Below are 19,801 nucleotides of genomic sequence, written 5' to 3' on the forward strand. Positions count from 1 at the left end.
GTAGTATTTTTCTTTTTTAATTCCCTGGCATCTAGTAGGCTTTCTGGCCCCTGCCCCGGGAGTGGATCGAGGGTAATTACCCATTTGCCCAACAGTGGGCAGATCAACTTTGTCCCCATTTATTTGGGGTGGGAGCATGGCCATACCCCTACCCTCTTTTTTTTTTAAAAAAATCTTCCCTGGTGTCAAGGGGGCCAGAAATTACCAACAGTAATGTGCCCCCATAGGGAGCAACCCTTGCCCAAGGGGCTGTCCCTCTAAACAAAACACACACCAATCCCTGGTGCCTAAGTGGTTTCCGTGCCCCCCCCCCGGGGAGATTGGCCTAATAGAAGTAGGCCGATCTGCACCCGGGGGGGGGCAGAAATGGCATAAAATCGATTTGCCCCCCAGAGGAGCGACCCTTGCCTAAATACAATATGCCCCCCCCCCCCCACCCCCACAGAGGAGCAACCCTTGCCTAAGGGGGTCACTCCCCACATGTAAACAATACAAAATAAATGAACCCTGGTGTCTAGAGTTTTCTATCGGCCTTATTAAAATAGGCCGATCTGTCCCCAGAGGGACAGAAAAGGCTTTATAAAAAATGGGTGCAGAAAAGGCCTTATAAAAAAAACAATGTTCCCCGGGGAGCGACCCTTGCTCAAGAGCGACCGCTACTCTCATGCCAATTTCTAAAAATGAATAAAATAAAAAAACTCCCTGGTGTCTAGTGGGCATTTCATTATTTGTGAGACCCCTGGATTATTTCCTCTTGCTTTTATGTCCCCATGTCTGCCACTTGATCTTCTCCCAGAGTCTTGCCAACTCAATCGAGGAAAATGTAGCTTCCATCTTATTACCAATCACCTTGTTAACACAAGGCACGACCAAGCACCATCAACACCATCAAACACTTACATCGGCTATCCTACTATAGCTGGGTGCTGCGCCACAAGCCTGCCGCCGCCTCCACCCAACAAATGCTCCTATTCTAATTTTCACAGTTTTCAAAGCAGCTAAAGGGATACTACCACCCTAACTATTCTCCAGCGTAGTTAAGGCATAATTAGCTCCAAAGACTTACAGGCTCAGCACTTTCCGTACTCCTCGTAGCTCCCCCTGGGGCTGTCACAGATGCCCTGCTGTGGCCTAGCAGCTGCCTTTCCAACACTCGGCGTTAAAAAAAGATATGGGTCAAGAGGCTTTGACCACTTTTGACTTAAGTTTACACTACAAAAATATCTCCGCTTGCAGCACATGGAGCATGGAGGGCATGGAGCTCCTCCAATCCAACACGACATGACGCAGTTCAGACACCGTTCCAATGATTGGGCGAGCACAACAGTATGCGTACCCGTCTACAGCATGGGCACAGCAGCAACGCCTTCAGCATCTGGAAACAGACTGGATTGGGGTGGATTAAAGTGGATTGTATTGGAGTCTGGGGAGGGTTGGAGTAAAGTGGATTGGGTAGCAGTGGACTGTACTAAAGTGAGGTGAGAGGGGTGGGGTGGACTGGACTGGGCTGGGCTGGAGCTGGATGGATCAGACTGGAGCTGGGTGGCTCAGACTGGAGCTGGGTGGCTCAGACTGGAGCGGGTCGGACTAGAATGGGCTGGATTGGTGTGGGGTGGACAGGACTGGAGTAGGTTGATTGGAGTGGGGTGAACTGGGATTAAGTGGGGTGGGTTGGATGGGGTGATGTGAGATGGACTAGATTTCAGTAGGTCGTCTGGGACTGGAGTGGGGCAGGCTGTTTTGGATTGAAGTGAGGCAGGCTATTTTGGATTAAAGTGAGTTGTTTGGAATTGGAGTGGGTCAGGGTGAAGTGGGGCAGAATGTTTTGGATTGGAGTGGGGTAGACTGGATTGGAGCAGATTGTTTTGGGTTTGGAGTGGGGCAGATTGTGGAGTGAGCTGGAGTGGAGTGGATTAAACTGGGGTGGGATGGGGTGGACTGGATTGAGGTGATGTGGACTGGGATAGAATGGGGTGAACTGAGATGGAGTAGGGTGAATTTGGATGGAGTGGGGTGGATTGAATTGGGGTGGGGCGTATTGTTTTCGATTGGAGTGGGGAAGATTGTTTAGGATTGGAGCAGGGAAGATTGTTTTGGATGGAGTGGGGTAGATGGGAATGTGGTGAAAATTGTTTTGGATTAAAATGAAAGTGGGGCATATTAGAGCGAAGTAGATTGGAGAGGGACAGGTTGTTTTTTATTGCAGTGGGAAAAATTGGAGTGGGGCATACTGTTTTGGATTGGAGTGAGGCATATTGTTTTGGATTGAGTGGGGTAGATTGTTTTGGATTAGAGTGGGTGGCGAATAGTATTGGGGTGGATTGGGAGGGCTGGAGTGGGATGTGTTGGATTGGTGTGGGGTTAAGTGGGGTGGATTGAAGTGGGATGGAATGTAGTGGGGTGGAAGATTATCTGCTAAAGCATCATTTACATCAAATTACACATAATAAAGGAACAATGTTGCTTTGCAATATTTTGAACAAGATAAATGTCATCTTTTGAGAAGAGTGCCAACAAGCAAAACCAAAGAAAATCATTAGAGGAAAGTGAGAGAAGACGACTTGGCAAAATAAAATAAAGTTAGCTATAAAAAATAAAATAAAAACTTTGCAATTTTGTTTGTCCTGGTGGGCACTTTTTTGCCAATCACATGCCTTCTGTTTGCAGGTCACTGCAAGTAAAAAATAAATATATATATATATACATATACATACATACTCGATCACTTATGGGAGCAGCAGGCGGATACTGATTAAGTTGAATCAATCAATGCTTGGTCCCTGCTCCACAGAGAGGAACAGAAATGATGCTAAGCAGGCAGTGACAAATTATGAGACTGTAAAGAAGAGTGTCACACAAGCCAACACATGGTGAGCGACAGGCAGGCTCCAAGCCCTTTAGTGTACACAGCAGTCTCACAAGCGAGAAGCATGCACTCGCAGGCTTGACCCTAAAAAAGCTTGTTTCACCATCTAAGAGGCAGCGTGTTAACAAAACACGTCAGGAACCACTCGTCTGTGAGGTCACTCCCTCTTCCAGGCTCACGGCAGGTGGGTAATATTTAACACTGCTAACACTGCCAATGGAATAAAGTAGGAAACCCCTTCCTCGCCAATATGCAGAAACGTTCCTCTAAATCTAATAACACATTCCTACAGCCCTGCATCAAGAGAGCAGCTAATGGTACTGATGTTGTTAGGGAGCAGACGCCTTTTAACTGCAACAAGAAGAGCGTGAACTGCTGAAACCTAAAGACTGTTATACTAAATGTGGCTTTTCCAGGCACATGTCAAAGCTGATTAATGAAGTTAGTGCCTTTTCGGAATCCGTCAAAGATAGAATAGTAAAATAAAGTGTGACGTGTTTGATTACGGATGCAGGCTGAGGCACCGTTTATATATAAAAGTCAGCAGCATTGGTTGCAGACAGCTTTGCTTCAGTCAGAATTAAAGAAGTTAAAAAAAAATTCCAAAGAGACTGGATAGCTCAACTAATAAGATAGAAGTGTGGGCGAAAGAATCCTCAGAACGAGTCCAAACCGGTCCAGACAAAAAGAAAGCTGAAGTGCAATTACATGCGTGATCCACAGAAAATGACTACTTTACTGCCCAGAAACAGGCTTGCATTACGTAGCTCATTTACAAAACAAACAATGCAATGGGAACCGACAGGAGGTTGAATATGAAATACTATTAATCTGATGAGCTTTTTGCCAAGGCCTTCTGTGAACAAGCACTATGTTTTTTCTTGTAACCTTCCGCTTATCCACCAGGCCGTGCCTATGTTGTGTAATGGCAGATCGCCTTGTTCCATCCTGTTCCATCCACTTCTTTGAGATGACAATACTGACAATTTTCGTCAGCATGCTTGGCGTTAGTAACCTTTACATGGGCTCCTCAGACCGGTATGAATCACTGAGATCACTCTAGTTTCTATATCGATTTTTTTTTAAAGTGACATTTTCTCAATTTTGAACACTGTACTTTCTGTTAATTCTTCCTCTGCATTTAGCGGTACCTTTCTTCGTTGTAAGCACATTTGGCTCAAGACACTTCGGGATTATTTGGTGCTAAAGGTTTGGTTTCCAATTCGGACTCTAAAATGCACACTTTCTTTCATGGTTTGTCTTGTGATCTTTCTTTAAGAATGGGTTAATTCAGAGAATTGTTCATCAACTATCCTTTCATAAAAACATCTTTAGAAAGTTAGAATTCCCTTTCACTTGTAATTATGTCAAGGTATCTTCTGAAGATGCCACTATTTCATAGATGAGAAAGTTTGGGCAAACCTATGATTGCTAAGCATGTGCAGAGATGGGAGGATGGGAAATGTTACCTACTGAAATCATGTATAGCAGGTCTTCAAAGGGCGGTAAACTTTTCAAGAATTATTTCTGTAAAGTTGAGTAGTTATGAAGGACTGCGTACAACATTTCTCTCCTTATAAACCCCTTGTCCTTCTTTGAACCAGCCTGAGAACCAACTTCAGATCTTTGGAAGTAGCTGGAGAGCATAAATAACTGGGACACTGGAGACTAGGGCCAGGATTATGATCTTGGCCGGAATATAAAGCCAAAAAGGCTGCCCCAGTAATACTAGGACTAGCAGCCCAATTTAGATTTTAGGCTTGCAATGTAGGGAACAACTAGCAGAAACATTGTTTCGCTACCAATTCTGCTAGTTTGTTACCGCAGCTTATGCAAAAGGATTACCAGGAATAACTGGTTCTGTGTCTTCCAATAAAAGAGATATTTTCTTAATGGAGTAGAGTGAACTTGATTATCAGACATTTTGTCTCCACTCAGTTCATAATCTGTTCATGGAATGGTTGACAATGTCAAGCAATGTTACAAGGGAAGTTCTTGTGCGTTCCACACACTTCTTTAAAGGAGGTTCTGTACAACGTTTATTTAAGAGCTTGGGGTGATTTTTCTTTTCGAAACACAGCTTTAAAAATGTGTATATTGAATTTATGCCTTTAAGCCAAAAAAACACCAAATTGTTAGGACTGTATGCAATAACCTGATTACTACGAGACCATGACGAAACTGAGACCATAATCCTGTAATCAAAGTTAAGGCAAGGCTAATAATAATTAAAAGATAAAAAGTACCTGCACAAGAATTATTTCTGAAATTAAATCGGACGGTAGAGTTCTGTGTTGCATTTTTGAGAAGGTCGAAGCAGAGTATAAAAGCTTTAACAATTTTTCTGTTTCTGACTAGATGTTTTAAATTCCACTGTGTTACGGTGTTTACCATTCTGAACGTGTCGGGATGTAGTATGGCTTCTTCTAAGTCAAGCCCGCACATTCGTTCGGAACATGAGGCACTTATCGATGACATGTTAGCAGAAGAACCTGGAGCTGTCACCCAGAGAACCACCCAGCTTCTCAAAAACGGTGGGTCTGAGTAGCAGAGGAATGGTCAAAGCCTTGGTCTTTTGAAACACAGTACTGTTCATGGACCCCTGCTAACGCCGAACACAATATGCCCCCGTATGGCTCGTCCTTTGGGCACTTCCCTACCTTTAATGTCTCATAATTTTAGGGGAGCTATCTGCCAGCAGACAAATGTCGGGGTAGAACAGGCTTCACAAAGGGCTCATCACTGCACGGAGCCAGCGAGTACACAGACTGGCAGCTAGACCTACCCGGAGAGGCACGGGACGAACGTGAGAGGAAAGGCGGTCAGGTTTGTTTATGGCTGATGGCGATAGGCCTAATTCACGGATAGCACTGGGGATACTGTCCTGCCTGCTCTTCACCCCAACATTAGAAAGAGCAGCAAGTGCAGGTGGGGGGAGGGGGTTGAATACTAGGCCCGGAAAGTAGGTTTTCAGAGACCATCCTCTGTTAAAAACTATAAAACGTATTTCCCGTAATCAGGGAGCTGAAGAGCAACGCCCCTAAATAATAAATACAAAAACGTGGTTCAAAAATCCCCTTTTGCAGTGAAAAAAAAGAAGGTAACCTTACTTTACCAAACAAACAAGACTTTGGAGATGAGTGGCACTCAAATGTGTCTGCCAGGATTAATTAAGGGTCATGCTGGATGTACCGATTCTTTCAAACTTCGTTTTGGACTGGACCAATGTTGTATTCTCATGCCATTTCTTTTCATTCTTTGCATTAACCAACTAGAATCCACAATGGCATCACAAGTACAAGATATGTCAATTATTGTTTGCTGTCCCTTTTCTGCTGATGACATGGTTCTCCTGACTAGAACTGTAAAAGGTCTAAAAAGCTAGTTAACTCCTTTGTCTTCATTATGGATCAGCTTGGTTTAAAAATGAATCCCTCAAAATCATTTTTTATTACAATCAAACCTAAATCTACTAAGACTAGGCGGGCAAAATTTCATTGTACAATCGTCAAAAGGATGGATTTTTTTCCTAATATCTCAGGTTTGCTTTTCATTGCTACCTGAACTGGCACCATTCAATGGCTATCAGAAGGCAAAAGATTCTTAATCAACAGGAACAGTTTTTTATTTTGCTTCAAAATGGGGCTCCAAGACCACCAAACCCATGATTGATATTTACAATAATAGATGTGTTTCAATTGACTGCTATGGGGCAGGCATTTGGCACTACGCTAGCACTACCAATATACAAGCCAGAGGACTACAGATTTTGCAGACGTTTGCTTTCTTTATCCAATAGCAGTGTGACTTATATCTGTAACAGAGCTTGGTCAGCCTTTTTGGATGACATCATAAAACTGTGCCCCTTTGTATTGTGGGTTAAGCCAGAAACATTTTAATAGGTCCGTCGTTAGGAATTGATTTGCATTAGAAGAAGCCAATAAAATATTAGGGTTTTAACTATATCAAATCAACAGGTTATGAACTTGGTAGATCCAACTTTTTTACGAACCCCAAATCTATCAAACAAAAGTTGCTCTCAACTAAGATCACTTTTTGTCCTTTAGACGATCTCTGAGAGAGCAAAGTGAACTTTTACAACCAAATGTTAGAACTCCTGTTGTAAAAACTGTGCCAAAAATGGAGCCTGCCTATAAGCGATCATTACAGATTTTTACTTAATCATTTTAGGCTAAGTATTGCCTATTTTAACCCAAGTTTTCCTGGAGGCTGGGCTATAAGGGATCAATTGCACCTTGCCCCTGTGACCAAACATCTGTTCAACTGACCACGCATTTTATTCTGTTCTGTAAGTTGTATTCCTCTGCTCCTACACTTGATTCCATTTTAAAGCATTTGAATTTTAATCAAGCTAGGCCAGCTTTATCTAAATATTGATGACTGATTCTTCGACCTCCTTGCTTATAATTAGTTGTCTTAAAGATGGTCTTAAACTTAGAAACTCTGGCCCTAATCAAGAGTATAGCGATCCTGGGACCACCATACCCACAGTGGCGGTCTGACAACAGCCTCCTCGGCAGTACAATGTCCAGATTACAAGGATGGCAGTCAGACCGCCACAAGACCGCTGCAACCAAACCACCAGTATCTTGGATCTCGTGGGAGTGGGGAGAGCTGTGGTCAAACGGAGCAGGGCCGAAGCCGGACCTGCCGTGCTCATCAAGACCTGCCTTTCTGCTGAGCTTTTCATGGCAAGGACCTCTCCATGAAAAGCTCGACAGAAAAGGCAGGGAAGGGACACCAAACAGGGCCCCAGGACGATTTTGGTCCATTGGGCAGGGTAGTTGGGGGCACATGTTGTGCCCCTCTATGCCTGCACTGTCGGTGCACACTGTTGCCATGCACACCATTGTGCGTGGCAACAGTGTGCCTGAGGTGCATCTGGCGCTGCACTGCGGCTGCTCACTTTCTGAGCCGTAGCATGCCGCCGAAGTGACACCCCCCGAAGACACTACTGGTTGTCCGGCAGTAGTGTTGTAATTTGGTGGCGGTGAGGCTGCCAGCTCAGAGGCATTCTCTCAACCACCGGATTGGCGGTCTGGCGGTTGGACTGCCAAACTCATGATCATGGCCTCTGTCTTTTTTAACTTTTATTTATTATGTTGTTTATAAAAGAGCTGCCCTACTTGCATTTATCATGTTTTATCGGTTTTTAGTCTACTGTCCCTTAGATACATGTTATAAATTGTATTTTAGTCGTTGTTATGCGTTTCTCTTTTGCATTTGTGTATTACTCTATGTCATTGATACTCAAAGTACAGTCCAGAGGGCGCATACAGCCCCTTCTCACCTTTATATGTGACCCTTGGGACACAGGAGCACCGAGCTGCTCTTTACTCAACTCAGCTCTAAAAATAAAAAGATATTAAATAGACAGGTAATCATTTATTTCTAGGTTAAGTGGTCTTGAAGAAAGGAAGTAACTAGGGAGCCCTCTTCACTTTAGAAACAGGATCATTTTTAAAGACATCATGCTGCAAATGTGTAAAAATAGGACAATTGCTTCAAATTTCAAAAGGTGTATTTTAGTTAACATGCAAAACCTTTTCACCAAAGTACAATTTATTATAATCAGTGCATTGAGAATTTTTAATTTAAAATGATAGTTTTCAAACCTGAATTTAGAAATATTAATTCTTTCACCAACCCCGACGACAACGCCAATAGTGAATTCAAGAGTCAAGTCAGTTGTCATGTGAACTTTTTGGATAACCAATATGAACAACATTACAGTTTATTAAATTTATCACAGGAGCAGGTTTTGTATAGCACACAACCTGAAATCACGTATTTCAAGGTCCGCTTATATGTGATAATAATGAAGAAAAAGGAGGAAGAGTGAAAATAAACAATTGCCTGGGATCACACAATTGGGAAAAGTATGAAAGCCTGGATTAATCCCAGGTTTTCTGGTTTCACATAGTTCAATTCAGCCACTAGATTTATATCCTTTGCTTTACCTGGGCCTACCTTATTGCCAGTACATTCAACCCCCTCGCCCAACCGTCATCCGGCTGGCATCAATGTAGCCCTCTAGCACATCACAGACCAAACTTTGTGGCCCCTGGGAAAATGTCTGCTAGTAACCCCAGCTGTATGTTAATGTCATTGTTTTCTTAACATGGCTGTCAATTTGCCAAATAAATATATCCTTTATGATGGTGCACTGAGCGCACGTACTTCACATATAACGGTACAAAAGGCTTTCTCTTACGTATTCAATGTGGAATGGAAAAAAAAAATCTCCTTTCACAAAGGACTTCCCAAAACGAAGGTTAGCAGGATGCAACAGCTATGAAAGGCAACATATTGCTCTGTGTGTTTAAGGCAGATTTCGCAAGCAATTTGATTATTTAAAATGTCGGGGGGGAAAGCATTCTTTGTAGGTATGCTGTGGGTTGTTCAACAAGGTCACAAACTGCTTATTTTGGTATTATTAAAAAGTGTCAGATTATGAACCTCTTGTTAGGAGGGGGTAGTTACGGAAAACTGAATTTGCTCTAAGGCAGTGAATATTAATTAAATGGAATGGGTAAAAGCGGTTTCTCCTCAAGCAGCCAAAGGTTGTGCACACCATGATTTAACCAAAATGTGTACATATCATTTTTATCCAATTTCTTAGCATACTACAGCACCATAGCCAAGCCATGTGCACACAGTGGTGTAGAGATGCTCTTTGCACATGGTGACAGACACTCTTCTTGCCACAAATTAGGGCAGACTAGTGCACCCATAAATTAGCCACTACCCTTGCACACCATACATTAAATAGCACCATGGTATTCTCACTGGAAAGTATTTCCATTCCAGTGATCGCGCAAAGATTACAAAATCAACATGTAAATGTCAACCTCAATCAAAAAAACAGAACAGTAATTAAGACAGCGCTGCATTACAACGTGTTAAAAAAAATTGACATGTACGATAAAGCTATTTGGACAAACAAGAGACTTCGATTCTGACACTGCCACCCACCTCCCCTTTTACCATTCATACTTTTACCGATCAATTGATTTTCAGATAGTAAACGTTTCCGGTAAAATCCCAGCCTACTTTGGTGGTTGTTGAACATTAATGGGGCAGTAAATTGTTCCCGGACTGCTGCGCGCCAATATAGTTCTTTAAACACCTTCTAGTAAAAACCTTGGCTGATGACATACATTTAATTTCCCAACATGAGACATAATGGCAGCACTCTAAGGGAGAGCCTGGTCTGATGCAAACTCCATGTAAATTAGTAAAGCTACCAACAAACACCCATTTTGCACGCACCACTTTTTAATCGGGTAGCATAAATGGTTTCTCTAATCTACCACTTTATACACCCAACAACATTGCATGGTTTTGCTTTCCTCCCATTAGCTGAATAAAGACAGGTGCTATACAAACTTCACACCTAAATAAGACAACTGTTTATAAGTGAACATAGCACATAAGGAGAGACCGATTCTATTGAACGAGGCGTCTAAGGAAGGAATGATTTCTATGTGAAAACACAGGGGTGGTTCCTCGCTCAGCATCTATAGTCTATGAGTTCAAATAAGAACCCCTGTAGACCAGTAGTTGTAAGGGTCAGTGATTATGAATGTATGAGTGTGTGCAGGTGCGTTTGTGTGTGATGAACAGTGAGTGTTCATGTATGGGTGCTTTTGTGTGCGAGGGCACCCAAGGCAAGTTTTGTAAACCATGAGGGGAACCTGGGGCAAGTATTACTCTCCACAGCTTTCAGGGTTCACCAGCCGCCATGTGTCCATAAAAATACTGGTCATAAAAACAGGGTGCTTAACGAAAGGCAAGTTCTAGGAGAACCTGGTACCTAGAGAAAGAGGGATTCTAAGTGTACTTGGTGCCTACAGTGGACCATTTCCATTCCTTCCTGGTACATACCGAAAGAGGTATTCTAAGCGTACCTGGATATTACAGAAAGGCCATTTCTATCTGTTCCTGGTGCATACAGAAAGATTGATTCTAAGTGAACTGTAGTCTACAGAAAGACATGTTCTACGTGATCCTAATATCCTTTTGTTGAAAGTTTAGGCTGCTGAATCCAGGAACTGACAGCAGTGTTTTTAATGACAGTTTTTCAGTCCAGACTCTTAATTTGATTCTGAGTCGATGTACTTTTTGGTCAACTTAAAAATCCACTTGACCATTCACGGAGTTGCCTTACAGGGTCTGGATTTCTCGCACTGCATTTTATCACTTTTTATGTTTTTTGTTTTTTTGACAAGTTTACACACTGGCAAAAGATTAGTGTTTTTCTCTGGTCTCATCTCCTCATAAGGAGAGGAGTACCATGTGCTGCCCTTACTTATCCAAATGTGAGATACTTTTCATCCATTCAGACGGCGTAGTACTCTTTTCCTGGCTCTGAATGTTTGTTACCTCTTTTCACCAGTCTGGACCCAGACACAGAAGGCTGATTCACAAGTCATTTTGCGGAAGCAAGACTGACTAGTGCCTGAAAGCCATCACAGATCAGTCATGCATAAAATACACATCAATCACCAAGCTGGAATTTCTCTTCTACGGCGGGTGTGTGACACACAACACATGCTTAGATTATTGCACATACATACATATTCACGAAGGGTGTGTGTTCAGATAGGTTGCATTGTTTAAACGGTCTACAAACATCATGCAACGATTTTCACATATTAATCTCTGCATTGAGCTAACACTTAGATATTTCAGAAGTCAGTAATAGTGTTCTGTATTATACACAGTGTATTAAACTGCATATCAGCTAAACACTGAGATGCTATGTTAAGAATATTAGCATGCCAACTATTAATATGCAGTGCCCCTTAACAGCACTAGTGCAAACTGCAGGAAAGTGTCACAAGATACACAGTGCACAGTACTTCGTGTAAGGGGCCAGCTTCCCCTGTTTACCCTTCCCTTGCATGAAGGCTGCTTTCTCACGTAAGCGATCTTCACGTGGAGTCCCTGTGTGGCTCTGACGCCCGCTCAAGTCACCACTCAAACACTTCGTGCGCTATTTAAGTTTAAATCAATTAAAGGGCTTTCATTTTTCGGCACAGAGCAAACTTCTTTAAAGGAAATTGACATATGCCTTCCTATTAGTATGTATATGTAGAATTAAAAGGACGAAGTGTTATTTAATGTTGGCAAAATTAATCTTACCGCCTACCCACAGATTAGTGCCGTTTTGTGTAAATTCTACAATTTCTAATCACATCATTATGAAAGGAGCGATAGAAAACTAACCGTGGGCGCACAACGTAATCTAAAATGCTACAAACACACTAAAACAGGGACTCTAGGCGCTTCACAATTTAAATAATGAGACTCTGCTTCGAGCCGCACGCGTTCTCGAATAAGAACATCGTTTGTTACTTCTAATGACAGTCTCCGAGGAAAAGAAATGAATACATATCCTTTTATCCTCCTGGGCTGCGGCACAGAGTGGCAAGGGACGCAGATATAGCGCTAGTACAAATCCAGCCAGCACATTTTTAGCACCGCTAGTTACAAGACGAAAACGGGGTTTCCTGTGACCTACATTCGCCCAGGAAATAAACGGCAGGTTTCTGAAATGAGACCGTGCTCACCCACGCGCACCAGGGACGCGAGTGCGCCTTGAAGGGTTCCCACCTGAAGGTGGCAGAAGAATCCAGATGCTTCCCAAATGCGTTATACATGTAAATTCTCATCTTCAGCTGAACAGTACCTCGCAGGTGTGCCCTTTCGTTCCGCATAAACGTATGACGGGAAATGAAGCACGCAGCCTTTACCAAAGGCACACGCCTCGTATTTATACTACCCCCCCCCGTGCTTCTCACTGCGTGAGCAATGTTGACATGTTGAGCGTTTAAGACTGATTTGCAGGAGCTTTACCCAAGGCTCTGAGGCACTGGATTCTTAGAAGTTTTATACTGACAGCGAAGTTGTCTGCAGGACCTATTTTTACTTTTTTTTTTTATGTACAGTGAGCTTTGGCTCCGCCCAAGGAAGAATTTCTCATCTCATGCAATGGACTGTTTGGTGTATCATTCCAGCTCGTATGGAGTCCTTGCACTATAATGCATTAAGGACAATTTTAGATCTCAAAAGCTCTCTGAATCACCACTCATTAAATAACCTGGTAGATGGTCTGCATACAGAGGAGTCGTTTTTTTATTTTATTTTTACACTACAGCAGGATATATTTAGGTTTTAATCAGAAATCAAAACACAAGCTAGCCCTGCTAGCTTTGCCAATGCTTGCTTCTTCGAAAGGTCAGCAGAATCCCCGTCAAATTTAGAGGAGGAGGGGGGTCAATTTTCTGGAACTAATTTCCAATAACATTAAAAAATAATCTATTGGCACCTGTGCTCGTGCCCCCTTCATAACCACTCATATGACAATTTAAATGCCTCTCCTTCAGCAGCAAAAAGGTTCAACCCTGCCAACAGCATAGGCACATTTCTCCTATCGGAAGCAAACAGCTGCCAACTTCTATTTGCTGACGAAAAAAAATCTATTTGGTTTAACTTATTCCGTTTTCTAGCATAGACCAAGCCTCCAATGAGCAGTATATGTTTTACACAGATCCTTCGTGTTGTAAAAAACGTCATATCTATATACACATACATACACACACACTATAAGTAATACAACCCATGTGGTAATGTCAAGTATATTACTGCAAGATGAAGAGCTGCAGTTTTAATGAAAGCCAATGGATTTCCTCCCAATCAGCAGAAAATAGCAGCACAACTTCCACCGCATCAGCCTACAAATGTCCTCAAAATGTACCGAACACAAAAAATAAGAATACTTTTAGGGTGACTCTCTAAAGCTGTCCTCGCCGCTATTATTTATGAACAAATTGTTCAACTGGATAACGGCAGAGAGGGTGTATGGAATTTAAAGCCTGTAGCACCACGGTCAAAAAATAAATGTCCTTGCATGCCTTAGATAAGCAGGTAAAGGGGCAATTTCACAGAGCACATTGTGAAAGATTTCATGGGGAGTGAAGGCTGCATATGCTCTGGCTACTAGGTGGCCCCACAAAAAATAAAATGTGTAAAGTCTACAATTGCCACCACGCCTATAACGTCATACCCTGCCTTATGCAAACATAGAAAGATTAATCTTCTCAAACAGTACTTACTATATGTGTCACAACAAACGTATGATTTCTCTCAGCCTGGTTTCTTAAGTTCTTTACACTTGTTAATGTTCTCCCGCTCCCACCTCCGTGAAATCCTGATACTTTTGAATGCCTCATTCTAAAGTAGTACCTAATTCTGAAGAGGTTCAGTTGAATTATATAAATACCAAAATAAATTAAATCATCTGCACTTAATAAATGTCCTCAGGGATTGTATAGACATAAAAAGCTGCAGTATGTTTGTTAGCAGCTGAAGGTCATCACAGAGATTACAGAGAAAAGAAAGGCTGCAATTCCACTGACTTGTGAGAGATGGTGACGCAAACAATGCATGGAGAGCAAGGCCATCATGTCCACTGCTAACGCAAAAATGTGTATTGCTTGAATCATGTCAGTGGTGGGTCATACGTAATGCCATGCTCGATTTAAACAAAAAGTACCATGGCAGTGTCATTATGGTTGGATAGTTTTAATTTGGGGATTGTAAATTTTATGTCGGTTCAAATGAAGATTTTTTCAGGCAACTTAAAAGATTTCATTAGCTCACTGATTGGTAACTGATTATAACCATAATGTACCTTAATGCACGATTTTCAGTAAATATTTTAGAGGACTGCCAAGATACACTTTAAGAACTGCCATGATTTGTCTAGTCCCAACACTCAGTGCCCACCAAACAAAGCTATAACAATTTTGATTGTGTATTCTGTAAAGGAAATAGCCTTTAAACATGCCACGTGAACTGGTCCCCACTGGGCACTGCCGTCAACGTTTTTACTTGACCCAATGTCTACTCCTCACAGGACACATGTTAAGGCCAGGCCCCTTGGCTAGCATCCACACAGAATGATTTGTGGCTGCAATCTGCAGGTACGGGGTTCACTGCATGGCCTGTAAACAGCTCCTGTGCTCAGTGTCTCCAAGTCTAGAGCCCACTGACAAAAAGGCATTGCCTCAGTGATGCCCTGTGCAAACACCTTAGCCATCAGTACCCGCAAGACAAAGCCAGCAATCATATATATCAGGAACTAAACGCAGGCCATGGCCTGTGCCAAATGCCCCTGTCCACAGCACCTGCTAAAAACAGCATGTTGCACTGACCACAGGACACAATGACTGTCTTCAGCCACACCATGAGCACTGCAGGGCCTGGAATCTACCTTTGATCAGCGCCCCCAGCCCAGTGTGTTAAGACTTCTTGGTGCCAAGAGTGCAACCAAAAGCCAGGGTCCGACCCCCTTAACTCATTATGTGTTCCTGCCCCTTACCACTGAGGTAAATTCTTCTGCCATTCCCTGCGTGCTCTGGACACAGTGCATGCATGGCCTGTGAACAAACACTGAGCCCTGTGCACTAGCCCCAAGTGCCAGATAGACACATGGTATGGCCCCCAGAAACGTTGAGATCATTAACTTATTTCAGAAACAATTAGGCATGGATTTAGCACAGTGGGTCTTGCGTTCTCACTTAACTAGAATTACCTACTAGAATCCTAATGTCAAGAGGTCTCATCTGCGACCCTGCTATTACTTCCCCCCATTCAACAATGTCCATGGCACTTTTCAATGCCCAATCCTGACGAGAAAAGTTTATGAAAGCTTTATGCAGATTCGTCCGAAGGCCTCAAAGTGACAAGCAATCAAAAATGTGTTGTCTTTGACTACCTGCAACAGGAAGCTAGAACTGTACCAGCTGGTACTGGAGAGAGAAGAAGGACCCTGGGCAATGCACAGCATACAGTGAAATAAGTGCATTTTCTAATAAGCGTCAATATTAGTGGTATATGGTGGACGGGCATCTGTGCCATGTGCCCCATGTTCGGGAGGGGGGGAAGGAAGTTGGGTGAAAATATGCCATATCGATTTGAAGATCCAAAGTCGAGTTTTGAGGCAAAAGGTTGCTGTCTTTTCAAATGATAAACAACATTTTTCACCTTTGTGGATAGCACCCATTTCCGTACTGGGAAGCAAAATCACCCCAGGAAAAGAATACAAACCAGCGCTACACTGCAGAATGTGAGCCTAGATTGGGCCAGTGTGTCGCATCCAGCTACAACATTGGTGCCTCATCTGTACTGCTAATATAGTCTGATAAAAAAAATAAAAAAAAAGTTCTATAGCCAATACAAATCAGCACCATTTCACGATGGCTTCCAGTTCTGAAGCTTTGACAAGATTGGTCCCTTTTCTTTGTCTTCTCTGTCTACCAGCCAGGTTGCAACAGCTGTGGGCTTTCACTGTTCCCAACAGAAAGAAACTTGCATTAAGACCACGATGCATGAGCGTGGTAGCACTGCTTTGCATTAATCTAGTTATCACAAGCCAGGCTCCTTGTTTCAGGTAAAGGTATCAAGACTCCACATGGGCATGGATCGTCTGCACACTGATAGGCGTTGGACTGGCTCTTCCACAGGCGGCGCAAGAGGAAATTGGTGTCCTCTCACTTAACTTGATATGGTGCACTTCAAGGGTCATGTGTGGGAGGAGTGGGAAGTTAGAAAATAGAAAAGAGAGAATATATTAAACCCTTGTGCTATCTGAAAACTAAATACATGAGTAACGCAGACCGGGAAGGAGGGAGACACTGCCCCATGGACAGAGACAAAAAAAATGCATAGTATGCCCCCCTCATGCAGACTCAAACTACTAGTTTGTGAATAAAATATCCAAAAGGTGGTAAAAACAACTTTCCATAATTATGGAGCGCCAGTTCCAACAGATGTTTTCTAGAGTGGGCTAATCACAATTCCAAACAAGCAGTGGCTTGTCCATTGTTGTGCATATTATGCGTGAATTGTAAAAAAAAAAAACCCTGGCAAACAGTTACTGCGGTCTCTGCCAGACATGAAAATAATAAACAGGCTGTAGTGCTGTGGAAAGAAAAGAAAATCAGACTGAGCTCCAATGACCTGGAATTGGTATTAAAGTCAATTGAATCATGTAGCAACCAGGCTGAAAGGTCATAGGGTACAAGGCGTCCAGTGGAGGCCACCATAGCAGGATACCTCGTGACAGGGGGAAATGTGGGTTGACTCACATAGAAACCACAGTAAAAGAGAGGCAAATCTATAAAAAGGAGGTAGAGATTAGATGCCATCAGAACAGAGGCTCCAAAACAATACCAGACTCTACAATACCAGACTCTACAACACTGTGATTGTGTTGCATGTGACATGCTTAGGAATTAAGCAACTAATGAAGAGATTTGCACTAAGATAATTTAAATTAATAATACCTAGAAGGCAACAGAGGAGACCAAGTTAGAGCACGGAAGTGACTTTGGGTGCTCTGCTAAGGGATTCTCTAACATGGACTAAGCGAGACTATATAATTGCTGGTCACTAATTGCAGGTCAAAGAGTCCTGGCACTCATTTAAATGCACAAAAAGAGAAAGACTTTGAGTTCAAAATGAAGGTTTTTCTAATTTCACAATGAAATGTATTGGCCTAAATGATTAGAGCAACATGCAGAGCCGGACTCGTTCTACCAAGAGACCTGTGTTTACTGATGTAAGCCAGAGGAGCCTTCCATCTTTACCAAACAGGCCCTGGCAACATGCACTGCGTTTTTATCTACAGTATCAGAGTGGTCAGAAAATGTGTATATTCTCCAAACTTTAATCAGACTTGGGTTTGCAGTTTCATAACTCCCCGAAAATGCTCCTTAATCCAAATTCATGAGATCTTTGACATCAATTCTCACAACAAAACACAACTGGAATGGAGATCACAGCATGTTTTTTTCGAGTCACTTGACAGGGAAGGTAACTAACTAAAAAAAAAATCAACTGAGAAATAAGGTAGTGATGAATCCAGCCCTGTCGCCTCTAAACCAGTGCACCTCAGACGTTACGAGTGCACTGGCCAAACATAGGCACACATAAAATTCTATTCAAACCAACATCCCCCCCAAACTCTCTAACGCATCCCACCATCAGTTGGCTAACTTCCACCCGAAATCACAGCAAAATGTATCTGGACGGCTTACCCACCTTGGAACAAGAACCTGACACTCGTTCGTAGCTAGAAAGTATTAGGTGTGGGAACTGGCACAACACACCATGGATCTTGGGGCTCGGGCGTACCCTGACATAGGAGAACACATGCTCACCACACAACACAAACTCTTAAGAACGAACTACGTCCCTATAACATTTTCAGTGGCAGACCACCATTCCCCAACTAGTTGCCCCATTCCAATCCTGGCACTGCCTACAGAAGCAAGTATCCCCTCAGGTTCCAGAGCACTGTTCCAACTTTAGTGTAAACAATCGATATCATGTGGGAGGAAAAAACATGACGATACTTTCGCAGATACAGCTTTTTCATTTCAGACACCCGACAGGGCACCTTGAACACAGCGTTCCCAGAAGGCATACCGTGCAAAGCAATCTTGCTTTCACCAGGATGACCTGGCACGGTGGCACATGACAAGTTCTTGCTGAGTAGCAGTGAGAAGACGGCAATGACAAGCATTACTGGGACGTGCGGTTCAAAGCCTTGAGATCTGCTCGTGCTTCAAGTCAATAGTGATTTTGTAAATAAAGTAATCAGGGGCCTCTTCCAATGGAGCGAAGCCTAGCAGCAAACCAGGGCAAAATTACCAAGCTTCCTGAAAAAGGCGTTGCGGATGTTCATGGTTACAGTTTATATTTTTTTTTTAAACTTAACACTAAAACGATGCACTTACAGCCAAATTCTAAAAATGTTGCAAGACGTCGTTACCGAAGCAGTAACAGAAACAGTAACATTCGGCGAGGTTTGAAAACAAATGCCTACATGGAAGGCTCCAGAGTCAAAATCTATCTGAAGGCGCGCGAGGAGAGACGGGTACGTGTGAGGATGAGCTGTGTTAACGGGCGTCAAGGGGACGTTAGCAATAGTTGTGAGAAATCTGTGATTGGGCTCCAGGTGCCGTGCTGAATAATGCATGCAGGTGCAGGGCTGGGGTTACACACAGCCCGGGGGACGGGAGAGGCGCCGATAAATTATTCAGCTGGCAGAGCTCAGACAGAAGGCTGCAACTGGCAGCGGTGGTAATGCCCTTCCACCCGTCCCCCGAGCCCCCTCCTTCCGCAGCTGAGCTCCTCTGACAGCTCCCTCACTGCCAGTGCCACGGCAGACAAAGCTAGTCTGGGCGTCTAACGCTGGGCGGGCCTGGAGTCTTCAAGTCACAAGTGCACGGACACGGGGGTAGTAAAAGTTCCTTACCCGAAATCGAAGCGAACTTTCATTCATGCAGCTCTCCCCGCCGGATACCGCAGCCGCGGCCGGCGACCATGGGCTCAGTATGGGGTGGGTGCAATACCCAGGCTGGGAGGCGGGACGCGGTTCCTGCGACCTGCTTCTCCCCGGAGGATCTGTTCCTGCGCTCCCACTGCTCTGCCTCCACCTGCGCGCTCCCTCGCGGCCACCCTCTGACAGCAACAGGCGCGCGCAGGCTGCTCACAGACGCCTAGGGACCGCGAGCACCCGCACGCAGCTGCAGCGCATGCGCAGATCCGGACCAAACGATAGCATCGGCTCCTTGAACACAGTGGGGCCTGGCTGAGTGAAGGGAACAGCACAGCACTGGGCCAAGGCGGGAGAAGGCCGTTCCCGCCTATTGATGTCTATTGCACACATTAACCTTCTGCGCCTCTTCATAATTACTGAAAAATGACACTAGACAAACACTGATCTCGCTCTAATGGGAACATTATTAACTCACTCCACCAGGAACACTATTCACGAAAGTTATGTTGACATTTTAATTGTTGCCCGAAAACAACTGGACATACAAGAAATTCAGCAGC

At 43.5% G+C, this 19,801-nt stretch overlaps 1 protein-coding gene across 1 annotated transcript in view; it reads right to left on the bottom strand.

Moving 5' to 3' along the window:
* Positions 1-19,470, bottom strand: part of GRAMD4 (GRAM domain containing 4) — a 479,241-nt gene extending 459,771 nt beyond the window's left edge. The window contains exon 1 of the mRNA XM_069229727.1: positions 19,218-19,470. Within this exon, the coding sequence (XP_069085828.1) occupies positions 19,218-19,240 (23 nt within the window). The 5' untranslated portion in view covers positions 19,241-19,470. The remainder of the gene's footprint in view (positions 1-19,217) is intronic.
* Between the last annotated feature and the right edge of the window lie 331 nt (positions 19,471-19,801).

Source organism: Pleurodeles waltl, chromosome 4_1, assembly GCF_031143425.1.
Source record: "Pleurodeles waltl isolate 20211129_DDA chromosome 4_1, aPleWal1.hap1.20221129, whole genome shotgun sequence".
NCBI lineage: Eukaryota > Metazoa > Chordata > Amphibia > Caudata > Salamandridae > Pleurodeles > Pleurodeles waltl.